This window comes from Canis lupus, chromosome 19 (assembly GCF_048164855.1).
Source record: "Canis lupus baileyi chromosome 19, mCanLup2.hap1, whole genome shotgun sequence".
Taxonomy (NCBI): domain Eukaryota; kingdom Metazoa; phylum Chordata; class Mammalia; order Carnivora; family Canidae; genus Canis; species Canis lupus.
This window is the reverse complement of record NC_132856.1, coordinates 14400041-14424000: the sequence shown is the minus strand read 5'-3', so window position 1 is coordinate 14424000 and position 23960 is coordinate 14400041. Positions and strand designations below refer to the sequence as shown.

Below are 23960 nucleotides of genomic sequence, written 5' to 3'. Positions count from 1 at the left end.
GGGGCTCAGCAGGGATGTAGAATTGTGTCCTGCCTGAATTTATGCATAACTGTGTTGTTGCCCACCCACCAGTTCTGAAAGAAAGGAAATCGCCTAGTAGGGATGACAGCCACAGGATCTCTTGCTGGGGTCACTGTCTGAGCTACTTACTTAGATCCCTACAGGGTCTTTGTTTAGCTGATGTGATGCATTGAAAACACTATGTATAGAATTTAAATGCTTAGCAGGGCCTGTATATACTCTTAGGCTCTCAGAGCACAACCACGCCCCACCCCATGCCTGAGGTAATGAACCCCTGTCCTTCGAAGACATTTGTGTTCAAAACCCTTGTGTCACAGGTTTGAAAGTCCTCCACACACTCTGAGACTCTGAGAAAGCTCACTGAGACCAAGGGCATTGAATTCTCTAGCACCTGTGACATTTCTTGACAAATGCCTGAGAGAGACAAGTTCCCATGGCAACAGCTTCTAAAAGAGTTTTGTGGCATCAACAGGTTAGAGGTATCAGAGTCTGCAGTGCATCCTGCAAGCACGCTCTCCTGTTAAATTCCTCCACGCCAAGACACCAAAAGGGGGAGTCTGCTCAGAAACCCCAGCAGGCACTGGAGAGCTGGCCAGATTGGGATGGATTTCAGGGCACATTTGTGTCTCCCTGCATTGCTCACTTTTGAAGGCCTCTCTGAGGAGGAGGCCTTTTTAGTCCATTCCACTCTTAATGTCTTGCCTTTTAAGAGAGAAAAGGAGTGCTGATTATGCCTGGAGGCATTTAGAAGCCATCAGTTAGCTTTAAATATATAAATATATATATTTATATATATATATAAATACATTTTTTTAAATGTTCTGATCTTTAGAATACCGAAGAACCCATTTTATTAATGGTTCTTGGCTCTTGGAAATTAATATTACCTTTAGCATCATCCAGAAGTGTTCTGAGAAGCTATACAATTCCTTAAGATTTTTTTTTTTTTTTTTTTTTTTTTACAACTATTGAATATTTTTGTATACCTGAGCAAGACCTAACCCTGAAGGTTCCAAGCTTGGCTGGTTGTCCTGAGCACCCTTAACTTGGAAATCTATATCCTGTTTAAACTTTAAGATGATCCCTAACTTGATTAAAGTCCTCAACCAGTAGGCCGAGGAAAATGCTTCAGAAAAAAACAAGGTCATGCTGCATTTTTTTGGTAAGCACAGGAATCAACAAAGAGATGTTATATAACTTCTATTTATATCCTCCTTGCTCACTATCTGCAGGCAGACAAGAGTCGCTGAGAAGGGATTTAATGAGCTCTCTGGGTTTGCTCACCTTCCTGAGCTGGTAGGAACCAGCTTGTTCTCAAGTGCGTCAGCAAAGAATCTGGCTGTGGGTGGGCGGCCGGGGTAGGTGGACGGACTTGTTGCCATGGTGTTCTTTCATTCTCCTGTCTCTCAGAGATCTCACTCCCCCCTTCCCTGACTCCTTCCTTTCCCCCCCTTTTCTTTCTTTCTTTCTTTCTTTCTTTCTTTCTTTTTTTTAATCTATAAGCTTCCTTGTTTCTCACACCTACTCATGATTCTTGGAGCTGTCTCCGGAAACAGAATATTTCCCCCTCCCCCAACAGCTCCCCCCATCCCAGGAGCTCTCCATTGTGTAGCTCCAGGACATCAGAAGAGTTTCTGCTAAGGTATATTATGTTCACCCTCCCCTATTTCTTTTCCCATGATTTTTTTTTAATTACTCACCCCTTCCATTATAGGGACCAATCCCAGAAGTCTTTAATCTCACCCAATGGAAGCTTACTCTTCTTCCCTACTGGATTGCCCCCCAACCCCGTGGATTCCATAAGAACAGTGGCTATGCCCCAAAGGAGGAGGGCTGTTTGTATTATCCCTACATTCTCCTGTGTGTTCTTGCCTGGGTGGGTTGATGTCTCCTGTCTCACATAGCACATTATAAAATAGAACCAAATGAACACAAGAGAATGTGTTTGTCCCACAGTGATCATTCCTGGAGCTTGGGCAGTTTCTGTTACCTGCAGGTTGAAATTATTCAGCCTGCACCAAAGAAGAGGGGTGGTGGCTCCTCCACCCATTTCTCAGCAGGGAAGTGGAACTGCCATTCTGAGAAGTCCTCTGTGGCAGCCCCCAGGAGTGCCCACCACAAAGCCTTCTGAGATGGGCTTGCGTTACCGTCCACCTTCCCACCAGAGCAGAGGTATTGAAAAGATGTGAGTAGGGAAGTTTTAATGAAATGTTCTTAGAAAAGAATAAATAGCTCCCATGAGGATAGGCTTAAAAAAAAAAAAAAAGCCCAAACCCACCCCTGCCTTGCCCAAGAGTTGTGCAACTTTTAATAGCAGTAGCCTGTTTGAATAATCAAAGGCAAGCTGACTTCCCCTTATTAACTTCTGTTAGAGACATCTGCATAAAATATCCCCAGATTCCAGACCAAGAAGGTAATTTTTTTTTTCCCTCTGAGTAACTGGAGGGACTTTCCCTTTGGAGCTCTTCCAGCAGAGTTAACTTCATGGTTGAAAATATTTTCTCATTAGAAACTACCAGCATTTTGAATCCTGACATGGGGATGTGAAAGACACCTCGTACACAAGTGTGTAGCCTGGGCCTCACAACCTAACTGACATTCACAACTGGCTTTGGGACTTCTGCTATGACCCTTCTTTGCACTGAGAAATCTATACCCACTTAAATTTCCTAAGGGTCCCCTAAGTTCCTTTTTGAGGCTGGCAGAGGCACTCTTGATGTTTCTATCACTATCCTATGTCTGGGTTTTAAACTATCCATCAAGGTGGCCAAGACACGGACTAGGGTAGTCCTGTAAACCATCTAACACCTTCAAGTCACTTGTTTGACTTTGCATTCAGGCCTGGCGGGGGGAAGTGTATTGCATTTGAGAAGGATGTATTTCAGTTGCCTTCACCATACGGTGTTTGAGAAATGTGTTTTTATTAGCCTCCTTGCAACATAAGCCCACAAACTGTTCAGCCCAGAGCCTGGGTAGTTATCATGTCTAGGAGTGAGCCACGTTCTGAGGCTCACAAATGATTGTCCTTCCTGCTCCATAGTTAATAATGCAGGTGTCAATGGGGCCAGAGTAGTTAACAGTTAACTAGATGGATTACGGATCTCCGGCCAGCCTGAGCCCATCACAGAGGCATGTGTACAAACCCGATAAGCCTGTGAGAGGTGAGAAGGCCACATCAGCCACCTTCACCTGGTCCTTGGCATGTTTCATTTTCTTCATTTGGTAGGACTTTGGGCTTTCACAGAGGGGGATCTTTGGGTTATTGAGTTAAACTTTAGCTGCCATGATGCTCATCTCAATTCAATTTAAGGTTTTTGGAAATAAACCTCCTTCAGGATTACTGTGCATTCATCAAAAGAGCAAACACTTCTTGAGCACCTGGTGGGTGCCAGGCATTGTATGAATTGACCATGATACAGTCAGGGATGAGATCAATCTGGGTCCTGCCCTCTAGGAGCTTACAGCCAGGTGGGAGAGATGGCCAGTAAGCCAGTTAGATAAACAACACCCTGGGAAGAAGCGTGAGGAAGGAAACAACCGGCTACAGAGTGTCAAGGAGAACCCACTTAGTATGATCAGGAAAGGCTTCTCTAAGGTGGTGCCATTTGAGCCCAAACCTAACAGATGAGAAAGGAACCAGCCATGTGAAGAGCAGAGGGCAAAAGTGTTCAGACAGACAGGCTGGCATGAGCTTGGACACTGGCCAGAGCTGAAGGAGGCCAAGGAGGTGGAAGCATAGCGATAGGGGGAGCAGGAATGGAATGATGGCTAGACCCAGTAATACGCTTGTCGTCAGGCAACCTGACTGCCAACTCCTAGTCAGTGCTTCTAAAGGGCACCAAGTTGGCTCAGGCCATCACCCGCTTGCATACACGTTACTGATGCCAAAGCCATAATATATTAAGCAGCACTTACACAGATGAGTGCTGTGTAATTTCATCCCATCATCTCCATCTTGTTTGGCCGTCTGTATGTCTTACTGTCGGATCCCAGGGATGTTCTCTACAGCCACAGGGAAGCTACCTGATAGGCCAGTACATAGTGAGGTGGGTCTGTGGGGTTGGGAGATACAGGTCCTGGAACTTTTCCTTTCAGTCCACGGGGAGCAGGGGTTAGGTAGGCTGTCACCTGAGAGTTGGTGGAATTGAGCAGAGGACTGAGGGTGACTGTGGGACCTCCATCAGGAAGGCACTTGCTTTGGTTGATGTTTTGCTATTTGCCAGCCAGTGTCCTTGCCCCTGGCAGGCCAGAGTATATTTATTTTTCTTTGGATTTTATGGTTGAGTGGATTTGTCATATGCTTGCTGAGAGCAGGGAAGGGAAAGTGACTGGTATAAAAAACCTCTGAGGTGCCAGGCCTCTACTAGGCTTTCCCCCACGTTCCCTCCTTTACTCCATCCAACAGGCCTCCTGGGTGGTGCATATCCTCCCCCCCCCCCCCCATTACAGGTGAGGAAAGGGAGGCTGCAAGGTAATAAATGGCCCATCCACACACACCCACCCAGCTCCTCAGTGCTCCCTGCCCATCCACTTCCACCTTGCTAAGTCTGCAGGATATAGAGCCCTTCCTCTGTGCCCTTGCTGCTGTCTGTGCAAACACAGGAAATGGGTGTGCAAAGGATTGTTCTTGACATCAATGCAGAGCTCAAGTTGGATGCCCTGTAGAACCTCGTAACTGTGCGGGCAGGAAAAGTCCATGTTGATGAATTGCCCTGAGTACACAGGATGGAAATAAGACCAAGATTGAAGTTCTTCCCCTCCAACTTCTGGGTTAGTTCTCTTTCTTGGTGGCACAGACTGAACCCCCGCGTGAAGTGGGAAGGAACAGGCAAACTCAGCCTCAGCCCCTGTGCCCTCTTATGTGGATGCATGATCGAAATTTTTGGTGATAGAGTCTTCCATACACCTCTTCTCAGGCCTTGTGCAGGTTGAGGCTCACTGAGAAGGCTTTCTGTGTACCCCCTAGCAAGACTGTGGGCAGGCGACTTGGGACCTCAGAGTTTCACCCTAACTGCCAGAAGTTACTTTTCATTGAATCATAGAATCAGCTCTGGAGGGCACCCTCAGAGGCACCTCCTGCAGCCACAGACATGCACTTGAGGTTGTTCTACAGCTTCTTCTTTAGTTGAGTGGATGTCCATGGACTGAGATTCTAAAAGCTCCCTGAGTACTTTAACAAAAGTGCTTCTTGAGGTCTGATCAAAGTCTTGTTTGCTGTAGACCACCTTTCCTTTTTATAAGCCTCATGCTGACATGAAGAGCAACCACAGTGCCTTCTAGCACTTGAGGAAGATTACCAAGGAGGGTCCCTACTGTAGTCCCCTGCGACACTAGTCATCTTCATTCTCTGGAAGCTTTCTATTTTTCTCTTCCATCTTTGACTGGAAGAAACAGCTGCCAGTATGCACCAACAAAGGATGCTGGCTTCTGGCACTCATAAGGAGGTTTGAGAATTGAACCCAGAGAAAATTTGTCATCTCCTTAATGTCTTATCTCTGGGTCAGAGATCCAGAGTCCTCTAGAAGGATGTCTAACCTGTCTTTCTAAAATCTGATTTTATTGTTAAAAATTGCTGGAGATGTTTACTTATAGTTTACCTACACATATAGGGACTTTGTGAGATAAAACCTTTAAAAAGTCTTTTTAGGAAATTTAGTTTGTTGGTGGTTGTTGTTGATGCATATGTGAGAAACTTAGTGTTTTGAACCACAAGGAGGAGGAACCAGACTGCTTACCAAATAGGGCAGGCTTTCTCCACTGGTGCTGATTCCTATGGGTGCTGAGAGATAAAAAAGGAGAGGTATTAAACTTTCCATCCTAGTAGAAAAATGGTTCTTATAGAACATTTATAGAAGTTGGACTTTACTGCTTGCTAAAACTGGAATTAATTCACCCTGAAAAGAGTCATGAAGAGCCACTGCCTTGGCCTTGACATTGGAGCTCAAGCCCTAACTTGGAGCTCAGTGACCAGACTAATTTGAGTGAGGATCACCTTGCCCTCCATCTCTTCTCTCAAGCATTAGAGAACTTTTTTTTTTTTTTTTAAATTTATGATAGTCACAGAGAGAGAGAGAGAGAGAGAGGCAGAGACATAGGCAGAGGGAGAAGCAGGCTCCATGCACCGGGAGCCAGACGTGGGATTCGATCCCGAGTCTCCAGGATCGCGCCCTGGGCCAAATGCAGGCGCCAAACCGCTGCGCCACCCAGGGATCCCATTAGAGAACTTTCTTTCAGAAAAAAGAACTTGAAATATGGGCATCTTTCTAACCTAGACTTGGTTTGCTTCATCACTTCTTTCTTTTGTGCTCTGACATTTATATTACCAGTGAACTCACTGAAGCTAAAGACATCCTCACAGAGCTTGGTGAGCTGAATGTTCCAGATGTTTACTGGTTAAACCTATCAAACCTTGCCAAAAAATTTCCTCCTTAGAGTGATAATCTATACCAAGGGAGTGTTTGATTCTTAATGCCTAATGTTAATTATTAGACTCTTTTATTATATCATACTTTTCCTGAAGTAAAGAATGGTAAAAAACAGTGATGGAAAAATAGTCCATATTGAATGTTTAGGGGCCATCTGCGAGGAGGTTCTGACCCCAAGCTTGTATTCTGCCTTTGATTACCTTGAACTCTGAGAAATGGAAGCAAAATTGTTTAGTTTTATGTCTAAGGGAATCTGAATAACTTCTATAGTGGAATTCCAGCTGGATTTTTTTTTAACTTCCTTTATTGTGACAGTTGCTGAGAACTGCTATTCACTGTTTTTGCCGTCCATTCAGAGATCATTTTGACCTGCTAGTATCAAGCCAAAATTGTTTATCACTGGACATTTTTTGGACATTACATACCTTTCCTTTGAAAGGGGGAGTGATAGATAACAGCAGCACCTTACATTTGAATAGGTTCCCATAGCAAAGTGTTTTTCACACATAATGTTTCATAACTGCAACCTTGATGGGGCCCTAGCTTCTATGTGATGCATACAAGGCAGGTGGTAAGAGTCTCCTTTTTTCAGATAAGGAACCGAGGGCATAAACGCTATTAAGTAAATTGCCCAGGATCACGTGGCTGGTTCGTGAGGAGCAAAGGCTAAAATTTAGGTTTCCAGACTTCCAGTTCTCCAAGCAGCTGTGCCTAACCACGTGTGCTTTATCACCTAGTTCATGGTTCATGATCTTAGGTTTTGATTGTCGTCCTTGGTTTCTAAATAAAGGACTCAAGATCTCTACCCGCCACTGTGTGACAATGGTTTTGTTAACATGTAACCCCTAACCCTGGCAAATCTTCAACTAGCAGAAAGGGGTTCGTTTGAGGGCCCATCTTAACAAGTAACAAGTGCATCAGGCCTCACAGGAAAGTTGGGGCATTCACATGTGTACCTATCACAGCTATTCTTTACTGTGAGAATAGTCTGTGTTTGTGCAGCTGAGAGACTTTGGGTGGTGGGGGGTGGATTATAAAAAGCCAGGAGGTGTTTAGAGGTCGACAAACTCTTGCTCAGGTGAGAGGTGTTTAACAAAGCACAGCAGTCTCGAGCATGGGCCGATGCTACAGACAAGTGGGGCCTGAGTCCTAGGGCACTGCCACCATTTCCTAGCTGTGTGACTTGGCAAGTTATTTAACCTCTTTAAACCTCAGTTTCCTTGTCTGGAAAGCGAGGTTAATAATAATACACACCACATGGAGTAGGTCTACGGATTAAATGAGATAGTATCTATAAAGCATTTAGGCAGCTCCTGGAAAATAGGAAGTGTTCAGTGACCATTCCCTGTAATAAGATTTATAGAAAGAGGGTCCCCGGGCAATGGTGAATGCTCAGTTAACCACAGGTACCGGAAGAGAACCCCATAGGTAGCCATTGGTAGCCTTGGTAGCCATTGCTGTCCTGTTGACACCTGCAGAGTATCTGTTCAAGCCAGAAAGGTCTGGTTGGAGGTCCCCTCAGGTCCCAGAAGCTACCAGGGCCAAGTCTGAGGTCCTTATGTTTCAGGGGCAGAGTGAAAAGAGAAAAATCAGATTCCAGGGAACAATTCCCCTCAGCCCATGAAAGTTCAAGCATTGAGCACTGTTTGGCAGTCACATTTTTCAAATTCTTGGACTCGGTCTGAGGACTGAATTCATTTTGCAGCAGATAAGTGACCACAGTGAATGTCATAGGCTGTAGTGGTTGGGTCATGTCATACTAGGCAGTGAAATGGAAAGGCTCATTCTCTGGAATCCCTCCAGGCCCAGCACAAAGGCGCCTAGAAGGTGGGCCAGCCTCAGCATGGAAATGCTTTCCTATGGGGCAGAATCAAAGTCCCAAAGCTGTCCTGGTAGCGCTGTGGACTCCTGCCCCCAGACCGCCCCTGCTCCTGTCCTACTCCATCCTGGATCACATCTACCTCCATTTCCTGCCACTCCCCATTCTTGTAGTTAAGATGCCTATAAAGGGCTTCTCCCTTCAGAAAGGCCTTGTGCTCCTGTAGGTGCGGGCTGGCTGGCTCTGTGTTCTGGGGTGCAGAGTCTGTCTTTGCCCTCCAGTCTCTGAACCCTGGGGAAGACGGCTTTTCAATAAGGTGCTCATTTGCTTACCTTCCCTGTGTGTGCCCTGTGCACGGGGCAGGCCTCTGTCTCCTATTCTTCTCCTGGGACCCCTTGCCTGTGGTGTGATTGAGGCTGTGACCTCTTGCACCTGAAGAAAGGAGTATCCAGCCACCCCCTCCCACACACTGCCTGCCTGTTACTAGAATAGTTGCCACTGTCTGCTAGTCTCTCACTTCAGGGGGCCTCTTATTTCAGAAGCCAGATGGGCTCATCATGAACCGTGCTCTGTTTCTTTGCAAGGACTTGAATGGCTGTAGTGAGTGGCTATCAGGCTAATCAAGCAATACCTTATTATTTTTGAGTGATCTGAAAGGATGTTTTCATTATTATTTTAAACCAAGACCTCAGCTCCTGAATCTCTCTGCAGCTTAAAGCAGCCCAAGGAGGGCAAACTGTGTCCACTTGACAGTTACCCAGGTCAAGAACATGCCCTCAGGCCACTGTGTCAACCATCCATAACCCAGCATGGTCAAAAGTGAGTGGCTTGGACAGTCGGAGACAAAGATTCCGTATGGCCTTGGCAAGTCCATTCCCCTGCTATAGGCCTCAGTTTCCTCCTTAATAAAATCTGGAGGGCTGGACTAAAGTGGTAGTTTCTAAACAATGTTCTTTGTTGCCCTGTTATTCCAAAGAGGCGTTCTGGTGACAGAAAGATGGTCCTTCCTGCAGCTGAACTGTTCTGTGTGTCTCTTAAACATAGGGTCTTTCTGTAAGGTGGTGTTTGGGGAGGGAGGAAGAATGAGTTTCTCTGCTGAGAACAACATTGGAAACTGCTGGACTAGAGTGCTTCTCACTTTAACATTTCATGATCTGTATTTCCTTTTTTGTGGTTCTTGTTTTTCAACTTGGCTTGCAACAGCCACACCTAGGTCCCCTCCCACCACTGCCCTCCAGAGCCCCCGTGGAGGGGGCCACTGTCAGTGGTCACTTGCTCACCTGCTCCGACCCCTGACTTCCTTCCTTAAAGCCAAGCCAAGCAGACCTGTTGTCTCTAATGTTGAGGGTTGATGCTGTGTGTCTGCCCCCAAACCAACCTTCGTTTCCTTTGAGTTCCCCATCCAACCACTGGTGCTGGTCCTCCAGGGGTTCCTTAAAAAGGCAGGATGATAGAAAAGAGTGGAGGGAACAGGGAGCATGGGACCTCTCCCAACCCAGCTGTATGATCTATAATAGGACAAATTTATGAACGATAATATCTATCTTGGCAGTCTCCTAAGATGCTGACAAGACCACTTGTATGGAAGGGGCTTTAAAACCACATGTGTTTTGGAGATACATGGAGAGTGATGAAAGGTTAGCCTTGAGGACAGCAACACAGATCCCTCTGCTGGCGGAGAGGTCCCTTCTCTGGACAACTTTACATAGTTCTCTAGCTTTCTGGAAATAAAGCTGATCTTTTCCCCTCTCTCTTTTCATTGTGACACAATTCATATACTAAAAAATGCATAGATTTTAAGTGTACAGTTTGATCAGGTTTGACAAATGTTTATATCCATGTTTGTCTTCTATGGCTGCTGTAACAAATTACTACAAACGCAGTGACTTAAAACAACCAGATTTTTTTATCCTACAAGTTTGATCTGAGTCTTTTTTTGTTTTTGTTTTTTTGTGTTTTGTTGTTGTTGTGGCTGTTTATCTGAGTCTTAACTAGGCTGAAATCCAGGTGTTGGCCGGGCTGTATTCCTTTCTCGAGTCTCCAGGGGGAGAATCTGTTTCCCCTCCTTTTCCAATAGAGGCCGCCTGTGTTCTTTGGGTCAAGGCGTCTTGCTCCATCTTCCCAGCGTGCAGTGGCTTGAGTCCTTCTCAAATGGTCCCCCTCTGAGCTCTTCCATCATCTTCCACTTTTAAGGACCCTTGCAATCATATTGCCTCCCCTGATTATCCCCTAAGATAATATCACTCTTTTAAGGTCAGCAGCTTTGTTCCCTTTGCCATGGGAGGTAACACATGGTCACTGGTTCCAGGTTTTATTATTGTTGTTTTTCTGTCTACCACCAGCCTAATCAGGGTATTTCCTTCAGTCCAGAAAGTTCTCTCATTTCCCTTCCGTCTCCCCCCTCCTCACACTCCACAGGGACATCCTCTGTTTGGACTTCACTTACCACCATGTAAGGTTGCCTGCTTTAGGCCAGATGAATTTTGAATGACTAGGATGGGGTGCAGTGAGACCTTTGGAAAACAAAACGATCTCTACTTGACTACTGGCTCTTAATTGGAGAAAGGGGCGATTCATTGGTTCAGGGAGGAAAGTGGATGAGTAGCTTGTGGAAAAGACCCTGCTTTGAGAGCCTGAGGTCTGGGAGGCCAGAGTACCCACCTGCTGTGGTCTGAGATTCCACTTGATCTGGGGAAACAGTCTTGGGGGGGGGTGTCCCCTTTCCCTTCCCAAGTCCTCCAAACACAGTATCACGGAAAGAGGTTTAACAAGCAGGGATGAACTGTCCAGGGCCCTGGTTTCTCCAAATGCAGACAACCCTAGGCACCAGAGATGCGTAGTGAATGCCTCCAGGAGCCTCTAACTGAAGGCTCCTGTTCATCAAGCCCCCGGTCTCTCCCCATAGCACATCCTGCCTCTCTGGGGGAGGTCTCTTAGTTCTTCTGCACTGCTGTCACTTTTCACTTCTCCTCTTACACAAGATAGCACTGCTTCCCTTCTGGGGACCAAGCTTCTTCCTTCCAGAGTGTCTTTATTTAGATTCTCAGACGGGAGACCTGAGGCGACAGCTTTTGTCTCTCACAGCGTCTCGGTGAGGTTACGTTTGTCACAGTGTGGGCATCTCAGGGGTGTGATAAATACTTGATGTCCATTATCTTTTAGGGTGCCCTGATCTCTCAGAGATGAGTAATAACTACCTCTATGGCATTTTTGTGTGAGATAACACACATGAAGGCTTACTCTGAGTTCCTGGCAGCTTATTAGCAGTCGGGAAACATCGGCCATTGTGTGCATATTACTGTGATTTTTTCATTAGATCTTCATAACCACCATGCAGTACTGTTACCATACCCATTTTTCAGATGAGAAAATCCAGGTTTCAGAGATGTTGTCACTTTCTAAGGTGACATAGCTTATGAGTGGCAGAGCTGAAACCCAGGCGTCTCCAACTCCAGCGACAAAATCTTCACGCTTTACTAACCATGCCCTAGCCACTTACAGGGATGCCTTCACTGTGTGGTGTTTACATTATACAGATGTGATGGTGGTACCAAAAAAAAAAAAAAAAGACGATCAGTGGGCACTGTGCTAAGCACTTTGTGGGCACCGTGGCGGCCCTTCCACATGGGTTCAGAGAGGCTGAGTAACTTGCCTTTGGTCACCAAACTAGTGAGTGAGGGACCCAGGAGTCTGATTGGAAAGCCTGTCCTCTAACACCTTCATTAAAGAATCTTTTCCTTCCTTTGAGGCACTGGCAATATTTCTCTTATCTGATACTTAATAATAACCATGATAGAGCATACCTCTTATTTCAGCTTGATGGCTGGGTACCTCAGAGACTTGTGACTGCCCTGAATCATCTCTTTCACCTTCTAACCACCAGCCTTGTTTAGTTCTGGTTCTCTGTGCTTATTCATGTCTCTGTACCCCAGTGTCTACTTTATTATTTTGTTGACCACACTCTGTTTATAAAGCTGCTTCAGATCCTTGAAGGACTAAGGACTGATATAAATAATGCAAAATAAATATACTGGCCATTGCAAAACATATATAGAAGTGTGTAATCCTGTCGCTTGCCCTTCTCCCGTTTCATAAGAGGTTCTCTTACTCTGACCCTATCAGTTGACATCTGTTGGGTTAACCAGCTAGACGTTAAGCAGTGCAGTTTGTAGCCAGTGATTGGTCTGCACTGTGTTGCACTGTTACTGATGACAGATGGCAGGCTTTAGTTATTTATTTATTTGCCTACCTACTTAAAGTATATTTGGTTTTTTTGAGTGACCAGATTGTCCAAAGGATGCTTTTTAAGTTGCCTCCATGCAACAAGAAGACTTAATGGGGTAGCAACTAAAGTTCATTGCCCCAAGTGGCCACCTTCCAGTGCAGTCTCCCCCATGACCCCATGTGGGAGAGATATTCTATAACTTACCTTGGTAAAAAATGTAGTCACCATAATTAGGTGGTGATATGAGTTCTTCGTGCCCACATTTCTCCTTTTGTTTGTAGATGCATCAGCTCTCAAAGAAGTGAACAGTTAGAACTTGCTTTTTCATATTTGAGCAGTTTTCCAGAATTAATCTATGTCGGGGATTTACTTCTGGCACAGTCACTGAATATAAGCAGGGTCTGATTGAGAGGGTGTAGTTACGATGATCCATGAAGTATTGAGTTGTATTCATTCTTTCATCAAATGGTTAGGAAGCTCCTTCTATGTGTGGGGCTCCTCTGGGTGCTCTGGAGACAGCTGTGAAGCATACAGGTGAGGCACCTATCCTCTTGGAGTTTACACTGTATATAAGACCTACAGTAAGTAGGTGAATGACAAATACAACAGAGACCAGTTGCTATGAAGAAAATAAAACAGGGCAGGGAAGAATAAGCAGTTTCTGGGTTGCTGCTTCCATAGGATTATCAGGATGGCCTCACTGGGGAGGTGATGTTAGTGGGAATACCAAAGCATGAGGGAACCCTAGCCTAGCCAAGGAACGAGCCAGGAAAAGCGAGGAGAGCAAAACAATGGCTCTGAGTGTCTGATACAATACTCTTTGCCAGCATTCTCTTGGGTCAGTTTCATAGGGATAAATGGCTATTTTGGTAAAAACATCCTTAGGGTGATTATTAAATTACTGCATCTTTTCCTTACTAGGCTACCAGTTTCATGGGGGGCAGGGTCTAGGCCTCTTTTTGCTCACTGTTGTATCTCCTATGATGGACGTAGTGCCCAACACATGACAAGTGCACAGTGAATGGCTGGAAGGATGAATATACAGATAGATGTATAGGTATGTGGATGAATGAGTAAATGGATGGAATGACAGATGGAGAGATGAAATAGTAAGAAACTGAAAAGAGGATTCAATGTGGTAAAGGGCAATGGAGGACGCTAAAGACTTGAGCTTGGTTCAAAGTGTGTGGGAGTCATGGAGGACTCTGACACATGCAGAATAAGGCAAAGCAGTAGGTAGGTGATGACTTGTACTGCCACTGGGAGTGGTTGGAGGGGAAAAGATAGAATCAAGGAGCACAAGTAGGAAGGACGGATCTTATGCTGTATATTGGAAACATCCAGAAGTAGGGAAGAACAGTGAGATGGAAAGGAAAGAACATAGTCAAGAAGTGCTTTGTAGGCAAATGAGACTAACATTTGTCAATGCAGCATAGAGTCTAGTAGCTAGAAGAAGGGTCACAGTGACTACAGTTTCCTTTTGGCAAATGAAAACGTGGTGGCTCTCCTGGGGCATGCTGAATCTGGCAGCAAGTGTTGGGGGCCATGGAGGCAGGGTGAGATGGAGGAAGTAAGAGGCTATGACAGCTGATAAGATTCTACTTTTTTCTAAGATTGCAAGCCTAGGGCTACCTTTGGTAGAGAAATGCCATCTTTCTACATGGGGGAGGATATGAAATTGGCAGAAAGATCCAACTGGGAGAAGAAAATATATTGTTTAGAGCTTTGTTTTATTCCTCTGGAAATGACCGTATTGTATTTTTATGTAAATAATTCACAACAGCGTGGTGTTTGCAAAGGGGTGAAAAGAGAACACTCATAAATGAAGTTGAGACACCATATTGTGTTTTTACATCAACATTGTATACTCTTGCTTGTAGTGGGCCCAAAAACAAATGTGCATCCAAGAGGCAAGCTACCTGTTAACTTGGAGCTTCTTCATCTAACCATTTCTGACCTGTCCTTCAAGACCTGGTTTGAAAATCACCTTTTCTACAAAGATTCTGGGATCACTCTGGCCCACTGTCACCCTTGGCAGCTCTGAGCTTCTATGATGTAACTGTCTGTGTAGCTTCTGGAGCACTTGTTACTTACACATTTTTTTACTTATGGATTTGTCATCCTAACCTGCCATGGAGCCCTACAGGGGCAGGTAGCACATCTTACTCATCCATATATATTCACAGGGCTGTGCAAAGTGAAGGGGCTCACAGGAATCTTAAACATAACACATGACAGGACCTGCAATAACCACCAAAAATACATTGTTTCCATTATTAATGGAGTTGTTTTGAGTGTGTGCAGGGGCTGCATCTTAATAGACTGGAATCTCCCATCACCCTTTAGCATGTGTCCCAAGCCTATATGACTGCTCATTAAAGACATCCCATGGCAGATTGCTTTAAAGTCTCTGTGTAGAAAATCTCAAGCCATACGATCCAGAGAGCGATAGTGCATGGGACCATGTTTAACTTTGGTCCAAACCTAGACTGTTTGTGAGGTTTTGCAGCAGGCTCTGATCTCTGTGAGGTTTTGGTGTCTTGAATGGGATTGGATCACTGATCTGTCACAGTGTTGAAAATTTGTGGGTTTTCCATGGCAGCACTCCTTTTTCTGCCGGTTAACAGAAGATAAGAAGTCAGAAAAATTCTTCAAGGTCTTCTATGACCGAATGAAGGTCGCCCAGCAAGAAATCAAAGCAACAGTGACCGTGAACACCAGTGACTTGGGGAATAAAAAGAAAGATGATGAGACAGACAGGGATGCCCCATCACGGAAAAAAGGTAAGTGTGGCGTGGCCCTCCCTCCAGCTGGACCTCCAGTCTTTGAACTGTATTACGACTGAAGCTTTTGGGAGAAGCAAATCAGTCTGGTTATGATAGAATTCTTCCTAAGTAACCAGAGCTGAACTACCATGCATTGGTGGTTTTCCTTGTGTAAAAAATTTACATACCTTCTTCTTAGTCAAACTCAAGGTTTTATTGGCAGGAACTACTTTTATAATCTTTTCCTGTAATTTTCTATTCAATGTTAGGAAAAGTTAAAGAAGACATACACCTTGGGGGTGCCTGGGTGGTTTACTCGGTTAAGTGTCCGACTCTTAATTTCAGCTCAGGTTATGATCTCAGGGCTGTGGGATTGAGCCTCGCATCAGGCTCTGTGTGCAGCAGGGAGTCTTCTTAAGATTCTCTTCTCCCTCTCCCCAGTGCTTGTACGCTTTCATGCACACTTGCTCGCTCACTCTCTTTCCCTCTCAAATAAATAAATCTTAAAAAAAAAAAAAAAGGACACACATTTTAAAACTGGGTATCCATCACTTAAATTCCCCCTTATTTTCAAAATTATTTGGAAGTTTCTAAAGCTTTTCATTCATGATGAATGAATGAAATCATTCATCACTCAAAGAGAAGTCATACTTGGAAGTAGGTAGATGCACCAGTGTTGGAATCAAATGGCTATGAGGAGGTTAATGAGCCACTCTGAGCCTGTTTCTTCAGGTTTAGAACTGGGCTTCTCAGACACAGCACATTTGGTATCTGGAGGATGAGTTGCTGGAGGGGCTGTCCTGTGCACTGTGGAATGTTTAACAGCATATGTGGCCTCTACCCAGTAGATGCCAGTAGCCTGCCCTGCAGCCGACTAGAAGTGTCCTCAGATTTTGCTAATTGTCCCCTGGGTGGGAGTGGGCACCAAATCAGCTCTAGTTTATAACTACTGGTCTAGAATGGGAAAGGTTAACATGTACTGAGTTACTCTCTATGAACCAGACACTGTTCAAAGTCCTTTACATCCTTTACTTCATGTAGAACTGAGGTTAACCCTGTAAAATAGAATTGTTAACCCCATTTTACAGATGGGGAAACTGAGGAGCGGAGGTTGACTTGTCCTTGTTAAGGCTATACAGCGAGTAGGCAGTAGAGTCAGGATTTGAACCTAGGGGCAGTCTGGCTACAGAGTGTCTCACTCTTCACTCTGATGCCTAGTTGCTCTGAGGATTTGATGCTGTGGTACTTGATGGGAACCACTCAATCAATTGTCACCATAACAGTAATTCGGGTTGCGGTCATTGTTATGTTGACCCTCTCAGAGGCTTCTCTAGTTAGAATCCACTGATGCTCTCCCCGTTTTGCAGATGAGGATGCTAAGGCCCAGAGCCACATAGGTTTGTGAGGCTGACAGAGCCAATACTAAAGCTTTTCCTCTAAAACAGTATAAGCATAGGTGAAATGTGAGAGCCATGAGCCAGTGGGCAGAGCATGACTCCGTTTTAATCCTAAGGACTAAGAGAAGTGACTTCTTGGAGTGTTTGGCTAACCTTAAAGATTTCTAGTGAATACAAGGACTTACATTTTCTAATGTTATCTTTTGTGCAGTGGCTAGTACTCCTGAGGACTCAGCAACATTGAGTGTCTTATGTTTGCATTCTAGCCAAAGAGCCCTCGACACAAATAACAGAAGAGGCCCGAGATCAGCTCCTGGAAGCCTCTGCTGCCACCAGGAAAGCCTTCAGCACCTTCAGGAGGGAGGCTGACCCCGATGACCACTACCAGTCCGGGGAAGGTGCCCAGGCCACGGCAGATAAGACCAAGGATGAGCTGGAAATGAGCGCGGTCATCACCATCATGCAGCCCATTCTCCGGTTCCTACAGCTTCTGTGCGAAAACCACAATCGAGACCTGCAGGTGAGGGCTGGCCCCTGGGAGTTACAGCTCCTCAGACATCTCTGCTCCCCTCACTGCCACCAGCTCCCCTCACTGCCACCAGCTTCCTTGAGTCAAGGATGGTTCTGACATCTGGGCAACTGACATGTTTCTTTGTCCTTCTTCCCTACCATCTCCACAGGGACAAGAACCAAATCTCTTGCTCACCAGTATAGGTACCTACTGTGTACATATTGAAATATGGGTATGTGGTAGCTTACCACTGTTTGGCACATAGATCCATAGGTAAGACTTGGATGGATGCACGAATGATTCTGATGAATCAGATGAATGATTAAATATACTAGACTTACAAAATCTGATACGTAGAAAGTCCTATTAAATATTTTTTGGTTGAATAAATGAAGTTGCCTTCCAGGGTTTTATACAATAGATGCCCAAATATATGTGTTTAACTGATTATTCCAGAAATCTTTTGTTCACTTTTTTATTGATGTTGGGATGATAACAATGGCTGAGGTATCAGGCACTTAGGATATCTTGGATGCTAAGTGTTGCTGACATCATTATATTCATTTTATAGATAAGGGAACTGAGGTTCAGGGCATAAAGTAGAGAACCAGGACTTGAACCCAGGCCGTCTGACAGTGGAACTCATGTGATCAACCACCATGTTAAGATAGCATATTTTCTCCCTTACAGTTTCCCCACCAGCAAAGCCTATATGGAAAGGGCTCAGGATGGATTCCAGAGATGTTTCTTTCTACTGAATGAGCATAGATCTATGGAGCCAATCACTCCCCAGGGAAAACATGCTAGAGCACCAGGTCCTTGGCCATTGCCTGGTTTTGCTTCTGGCTTTGGGAAAAACACCCCTCTCTGCCTAAAAGGGATTGTGGATTAGTAACAAAAGTGTGTCTGAACAACTCCACTAAGATAGAATATTTCTTCCTAAAATAAACAAGTTGACAGTGGTAGTTCAGTTACTTGTATAATTATGGTGTGAAAAGGAAGCAGTGGCAAAGACAAGGTGCATATTTCCCTTCCCAACTTTATTCATCAGGTGATTTGATGGCCTTTCACATGTCACCTGTGGCCAGACCCTTTGGGGCTGCCACCGTAAATCACTCATACTTCAACCTTGCCATATAATCTGTGCCTGGATAAGTTGAGTAAGAAAATACATTGTTAAACAGTAAGACAGAACAGGGAAAAGGAACTGGGTGAAGTTTGCAGTATTAATAATTTCTACACTGATATTTAATTTTAATCAAATTGGTCTGAGCCTGAGCTTTGAAAAGGCAGGTATATTCAAGGTCATCCATCAGCCAAATATGGCCCATATTTAAAAATGAAAGAATTTCCCACAGGCCCCATTGGGCTCTTTTTTCACATTGCTGTTCATTCATTTCCTCCATTGACCTTCCCTGCTTGATCCCTATGTCTGAGTGTGGGGTTCTGGCTGTTTTTCTTTTCTTGCCTATTGCTCAAATATTCCTACTTTGGACTTAGACCACATTGGCCCTAGATCACTGGGACTGCCTAGCTCAGCTGGGTAGAACAAAGTATTCATGACTCAAAGATCCAGGGATTGCTTGTTGTCTCATTGGCTGGCATTCTGTCTGCAGGCCAACTGTGCCCTCTCCACCTTCCATATGTACACCATTAGTCATGAGGGAGACTGGCCAAGGGAGTGGGAATGACACCATGGAAAGCCAGGCTGTCCCACCAGCAAGAAAGCAAAGCCAACTGTGGCATCTTTGTGGATGGAGGGACCTCCCTGCTGCTGGGGCTATTTCTAGCTGAGCTTGGTGGTCAGTGCCCTGTACTATTCCCTCATACTGCTGTTACTGGTCTCCACCCACCTTGGGCTCCAAAGGGAAGTGGGTTGAGACCGTGCCTATGCATGTATGTTTATTTCATCATCTGGGTGAATACTTGCTCTGTGCTCGGCATTGGTGGTGACAGAGACCTCACCCCTTCCCATACAGAGCTGAGAGTCTCAGGCAGGAGCCACTCGGGGAAACCCAAGATGCTGTGCAGCATGATAAGTACCATAGTGGTATCATCCCAGGGGTTTTGTGGGTTCATAGCAGGCAAACCAATCCACTATGCTGGGTCTAGGCTTGTCAGAGGACTTGATAACTGCCGAGTTCTAAGCTAACACAAGACTGACTGGAATAGAATCCATCCACGAATGTCAGAGGGTCAGTCCTGATGTGCTTGTCTCCAGCCTGGTCTGCTTTCATGGACCTGTTCTGACTCTTCCACTGTACCCCCTGATTTTCCTTCTTTACCACCATACCCAGCGTCCGCTGTGGAAGTAGAGTAATGCTTTCATTGAGTCAATTTGCCTTTCCTGTTTGGAAGTTTTCAGTTTTAGTTTCGTACTGTAGCTCTTCACAAAACTGTCCTTGGAACTAAGACGCTAAGAACCCCGAGGACAGACGCACCTTCTAATGAGTCTTTCCAAAACTTGATTCTCCAACACATCGCTCTGTGGAAAATAGTACTAGGGGAAAGGAAAGCATATGGTATATTTTAATATATTTTTTAAAAGTCTTAGCAACTTAATCTTTGAAAGTATCATAAGCATTATCCATGTCAATGGTTTTATACTTTTTTGGTTTTGGCCACAGAATCCTTTAAGATCTTATGCAGAAATGTACTAAGTAAAGCAGATGAGAGCAAAGCTGCTCTCTTCAGAGTAAGAAACTACAGAGTGTGAGAACTTTCCTTTCCTCCCTTACCTACCAGGGCCCTGAGAGGTGTTGCATTTCAGGAATCCCTTAGGATGCAGGGACCAGTTGGAAAACCAATGATCTGAACCAGTGGTTCACAAATGAAGGTTAGAATCATCTTTAAAGACTCCCACTGTGTCATACACACTGAGATGTTGATAAAATTGCTCTGATAGGATGACATTTGTAGAAATCTGGTTCTTAAAATGATAGTTTTGAGTGGGGTTCACCTACTCTGAATGCCACCCTGTTGGCAGAGTCCCAGAACAGATGGTGGATCTCTGGGTCAGGGTTTTCTTGTGTACTAAAGGGAGGAGAAGACCTTCTCATCATGACAGAATTACTGTCCCCACCCCTGGTATAAAGAAGTACAGATAAGCTCCAAGAGAGAAGGAATCTGGCCTTTTGAAGTTGCCCAGCATTTCTTGTCATATTTATAACCTTAACTTTCCTGTTAGTAAATGTTTAGTAGAGATAAGGCCACTGCCTTTGGCTTTGCCAAACAGGCAGTTGCTGCCTTAAGCAAGCTTTGTCCACAGAAGTAAGAATGGGAAGAACTATTCTTGAGACATTTTGCCTGTGCTTTCTATCTTTCTCCTGAGGGGTTGGCTTGTTTCATCTGGCTTAAGGAATGCAGGTCTCTTGCTACTGACATCTGTATGAGAACAGGCTTGAAGTCTTTCTTAATTCACCCATCTTGACTTGATCCCTGGCCCTCCAAGGAAAACCACAAAAAGAACAGTGTTTCCCTAGCTTAAACATGGCAAGGTGGTGTGTGCAAAGGGTGAAATCGACTCCGTGAATGTAGAAAGAGTCCCTGTTAGCCTCCTAGTGATTGGCATCCCTCTATTTTTGTAGAGGACAAAGGAAATGGATCTCAGCTAGGGAAGGAGAGATTCTGGCTTGACACTCTGCAAAGGCCATGAGCTATGGGAGAGGCTTTCAAGAAAGGGCAGCCACTTAACCTTCATGGGTAGTTGAAACATAATAGGCTTGAGGACTTTACAAGTCCCCTTTTCTCCTATCCATTCAATTTAATTCAGATTATTTTAGCCAGTGTTTATGACACACCTGGCATGTGCCAGTCACTGTGCTAGCTGCCAGACACTTCAAGCTATCAGCATGGTCCTGGGTGAAGCTGACAGATACCCCTATAAGCACATGATGAAATGTAAGGAGGGCTAAGAGAGGTGTGTGCCATTCTCCGATCTCATTGGAGTCAGGATGGAGCCTCAGGAGGGCTTCCTGAAACAAATGGCTTGGGACTCCATCCTGAAGGAAGAGGAGTTCATCAGGGTAGAGATCGGGGGAGAGTGATAGGCAGAGGGAATGGTGTGCCTAAAGCCCCAGAGAAAAGAGAATGAAGAGTGCTTGAAGAATAGGAAGAAGCTCATTGCTGCCTGGCAGAGAAGGGCATGGTGGGAGCAGTGATGTCACTGAGCAGAAAGGGTTATGTTGGTAGCAATGATGTCACTGAGCAGAGGGGGGGCATGGTGGTAATGATGATGTTACCGAGCAAGGGGGGCATAGTGGGAGCAGTGATGTTACTGAGCAGGAAAGGGGGCATGGTGGCAGCCGTGATGTCCTTGAGCAGAGAGGGGGGCATGGTGTGAGCAGTATGAGTTTGAGTCTCATTTCTTTTGAGAAGTAAATGGCCTGGAGAGCCATGCTATGAGTTTCAGCCTTGGACAGCTGGGCTCTCTCCTGCCCTCTTCCTGAAGACTTCTCCCTCTTTCTCTGCAGGATGAGGAGCTCAACTGGGCCCTCAAGCAGGTAGCATCTTTCCATATTGGCACATATGGACCTACCATAGTGTTTCTAAGTTGTAATATTAGATGATGCTGGTATACTGTATCTAACTACTCCCCAGTTGATGGACATTTAAGTTGTTTCCAGTTCTTCACTGTCACAAACAGTGCTGTAGGGAATATCTAATACATACTTTGTGAATAGAAGTCAGTATTTTTTTTTTTTTTAGAAGTCAGTATTTTATAGAAGTGGAATTACTACCATGTCAAAGGTCACATTTATTTTATATCTTGCTTTTTATAGTACCAGTCTTCTGTGGTAAATAAACATGTAACTTTTATAACTGCTTAAAAGAATTTTTGCAGTTAATTTTTGCTTCTTTTCAAGAAGAGATTTAAGAGTCTCTGACAAAAATCTCTTCTTCATCAAAATAGATTCTGCTTTGTGAGGTGGTTGAATGTGGTTTACTTGATTTTGTGGAGGAAGTACGTGCTTTTTTGTCTCTTGTTAACATTATGGGTTTAGCTGGAGGACATCTGTTTGGGCACATGCACATAAGAACACATTTACTCATTCTTGCCTCTTCCTTTAATAATTCATGAGAATGGCCATAAAAGATAACCTAAGTTTCTACCATGGCAATGGGCTTAAGTCAGCCTGTAACACCTTATTTTGTGATGAACCATCCCTAGTACTAGACTCTGGGCATTCAGTATCCAGACTACACCATCATCTTCTAAACATAAGCATTGCCCTTTGAAATGTCAAATTCCTCTGAACCTAATACCTAGTGGGAGAGACATGGACTGGAGTAGGAAAAAGAGAAAGGGGAACTCAAAAAGGCTTTAGGTGTCTGTCAAGGAGGAGCCCTCCTACACAGTATCACATAGAAAAGCACCTTGGAGAATAAGCTGCAGTGTTTGGTGTCCATTGCCATAGACCAAATCCACAGTTGACCATCATGGAGGCTGTCTCTTCTCTCCAGTGCTATATCTCTCTGCATAACTGCTGATCAATTGAGGGCATCAACCAATTAAATACTAACAAAATGGCCATATGAATGACCTTTTCTTTCTTCTCTCTGACTTTGCCCCCTCCCTACCGCCCCCCCTCCCCGCCATCTGGGGACTGCCTAATTGTAGAACTTCCTTCGTTGCCAAAATAACAAGACCAACTACAATTTGGTGTGTGAGACGCTGCAGTTCCTGGACTGTATTTGTGGAAGCACTACTGGAGGTCTTGGTCTTCTCGGGCTCTATATAAATGAAAAGAACGTAGCCCTCATCAACCAAACCCTGGAAAGTCTGACTGAATACTGTCAAGGACCATGCCATGAGAACCAGGTACCTCCATTTTTATTTGGGGGTGGGAAAAAGAAGTTGTTCATCATTTTGGAAATGTTGACAGGAACTAGTTCAGAAGTCACATAACATTGCCTGTTGGCCTAGGAAGTCACTAGAACTGGAGGTCTTTTATACAGCAGTCAAGAAGGAGCTATGGTGCTTTATCATGCTTCAGAACTGGCCTAATCAGAGACATTACCAGGCTTGTCCTTGGTATCCATGCATGGCATAGCATATCTTGGCTTGATTTTGTTTGATTGTCCAAATTTGAGTAACTTGACTAGGGGTAGATAATAAAGTTGGAGTTAAATTAAAGACCAGAAGGCTGGGCTCTATTTTAAATGCTAGGAAAAGGTTTAAACCTAGCTAGAGAGAGAAACCTCGTTACCCACAAGACAGCTTGAACAATATGAGGAAACGTTCAGTTGAGATTTTTAACACCACAGACATTCAGAGAAAAGAAAGCCCCATCAGTCCTGATGTTGGCCTCTCAAGAAGTAGATTTTTAGAGGGGAACTCAATCATATCTTCAGTAGAATGTCTATTGCTTATCTGTGACTTGTTGCAGACTTTGTGAGTTTTTGCATTAGTACTAGTGATGATTATGATTTTTAACTCTAATTTTGGCTTCATCCTGGCTGAAGGGGATAGACTAAGTCTGAAATTGCCAGTTCTAAATCCATTTGAATAGTGAAGGTGTGATACACTGTGTTACTTGGGGAGCAAGGCCAGGACCTTCACTCAGGGGAGAAGAGTGGCTGACAAAAGGGACAACTCATTGTGTATCAAACACCTGGTCATAGTTGGCTATAAATATGAGGTTAGCATGTGTTGGATCCACTTTCCTTACTTGGTTCGCTGATGAGACAGATGGTGTAGTCAAAGTTAAAATGAAAAGGAACAAGAAAAATTACAACAGGCTTGGGGGAGAAGGTTTTATCTAACATGTAAGTGAATTTCCTTATAACCTCAAGTT

At 44.6% G+C, this 23960-nt stretch overlaps 1 protein-coding gene across 11 annotated transcripts in view; it reads left to right on the top strand.

The window, feature by feature from the left end:
* The window catches only part of ITPR1 (inositol 1,4,5-trisphosphate receptor type 1), a 319204-nt gene that overhangs the window by 231402 nt on the left and 63842 nt on the right, over window positions 1-23960 (top strand). For all 11 annotated transcript variants that reach the window (XM_072785304.1, XM_072785307.1, XM_072785308.1 and 8 more), the window contains 3 exons: window positions 15093-15273; window positions 16919-17172; window positions 22784-22984. In XM_072785304.1, the coding sequence (XP_072641405.1) occupies window positions 15093-15273; window positions 16919-17172; window positions 22784-22984 (636 nt within the window). The remainder of the gene's footprint in view (window positions 1-15092; window positions 15274-16918; window positions 17173-22783; window positions 22985-23960) is intronic.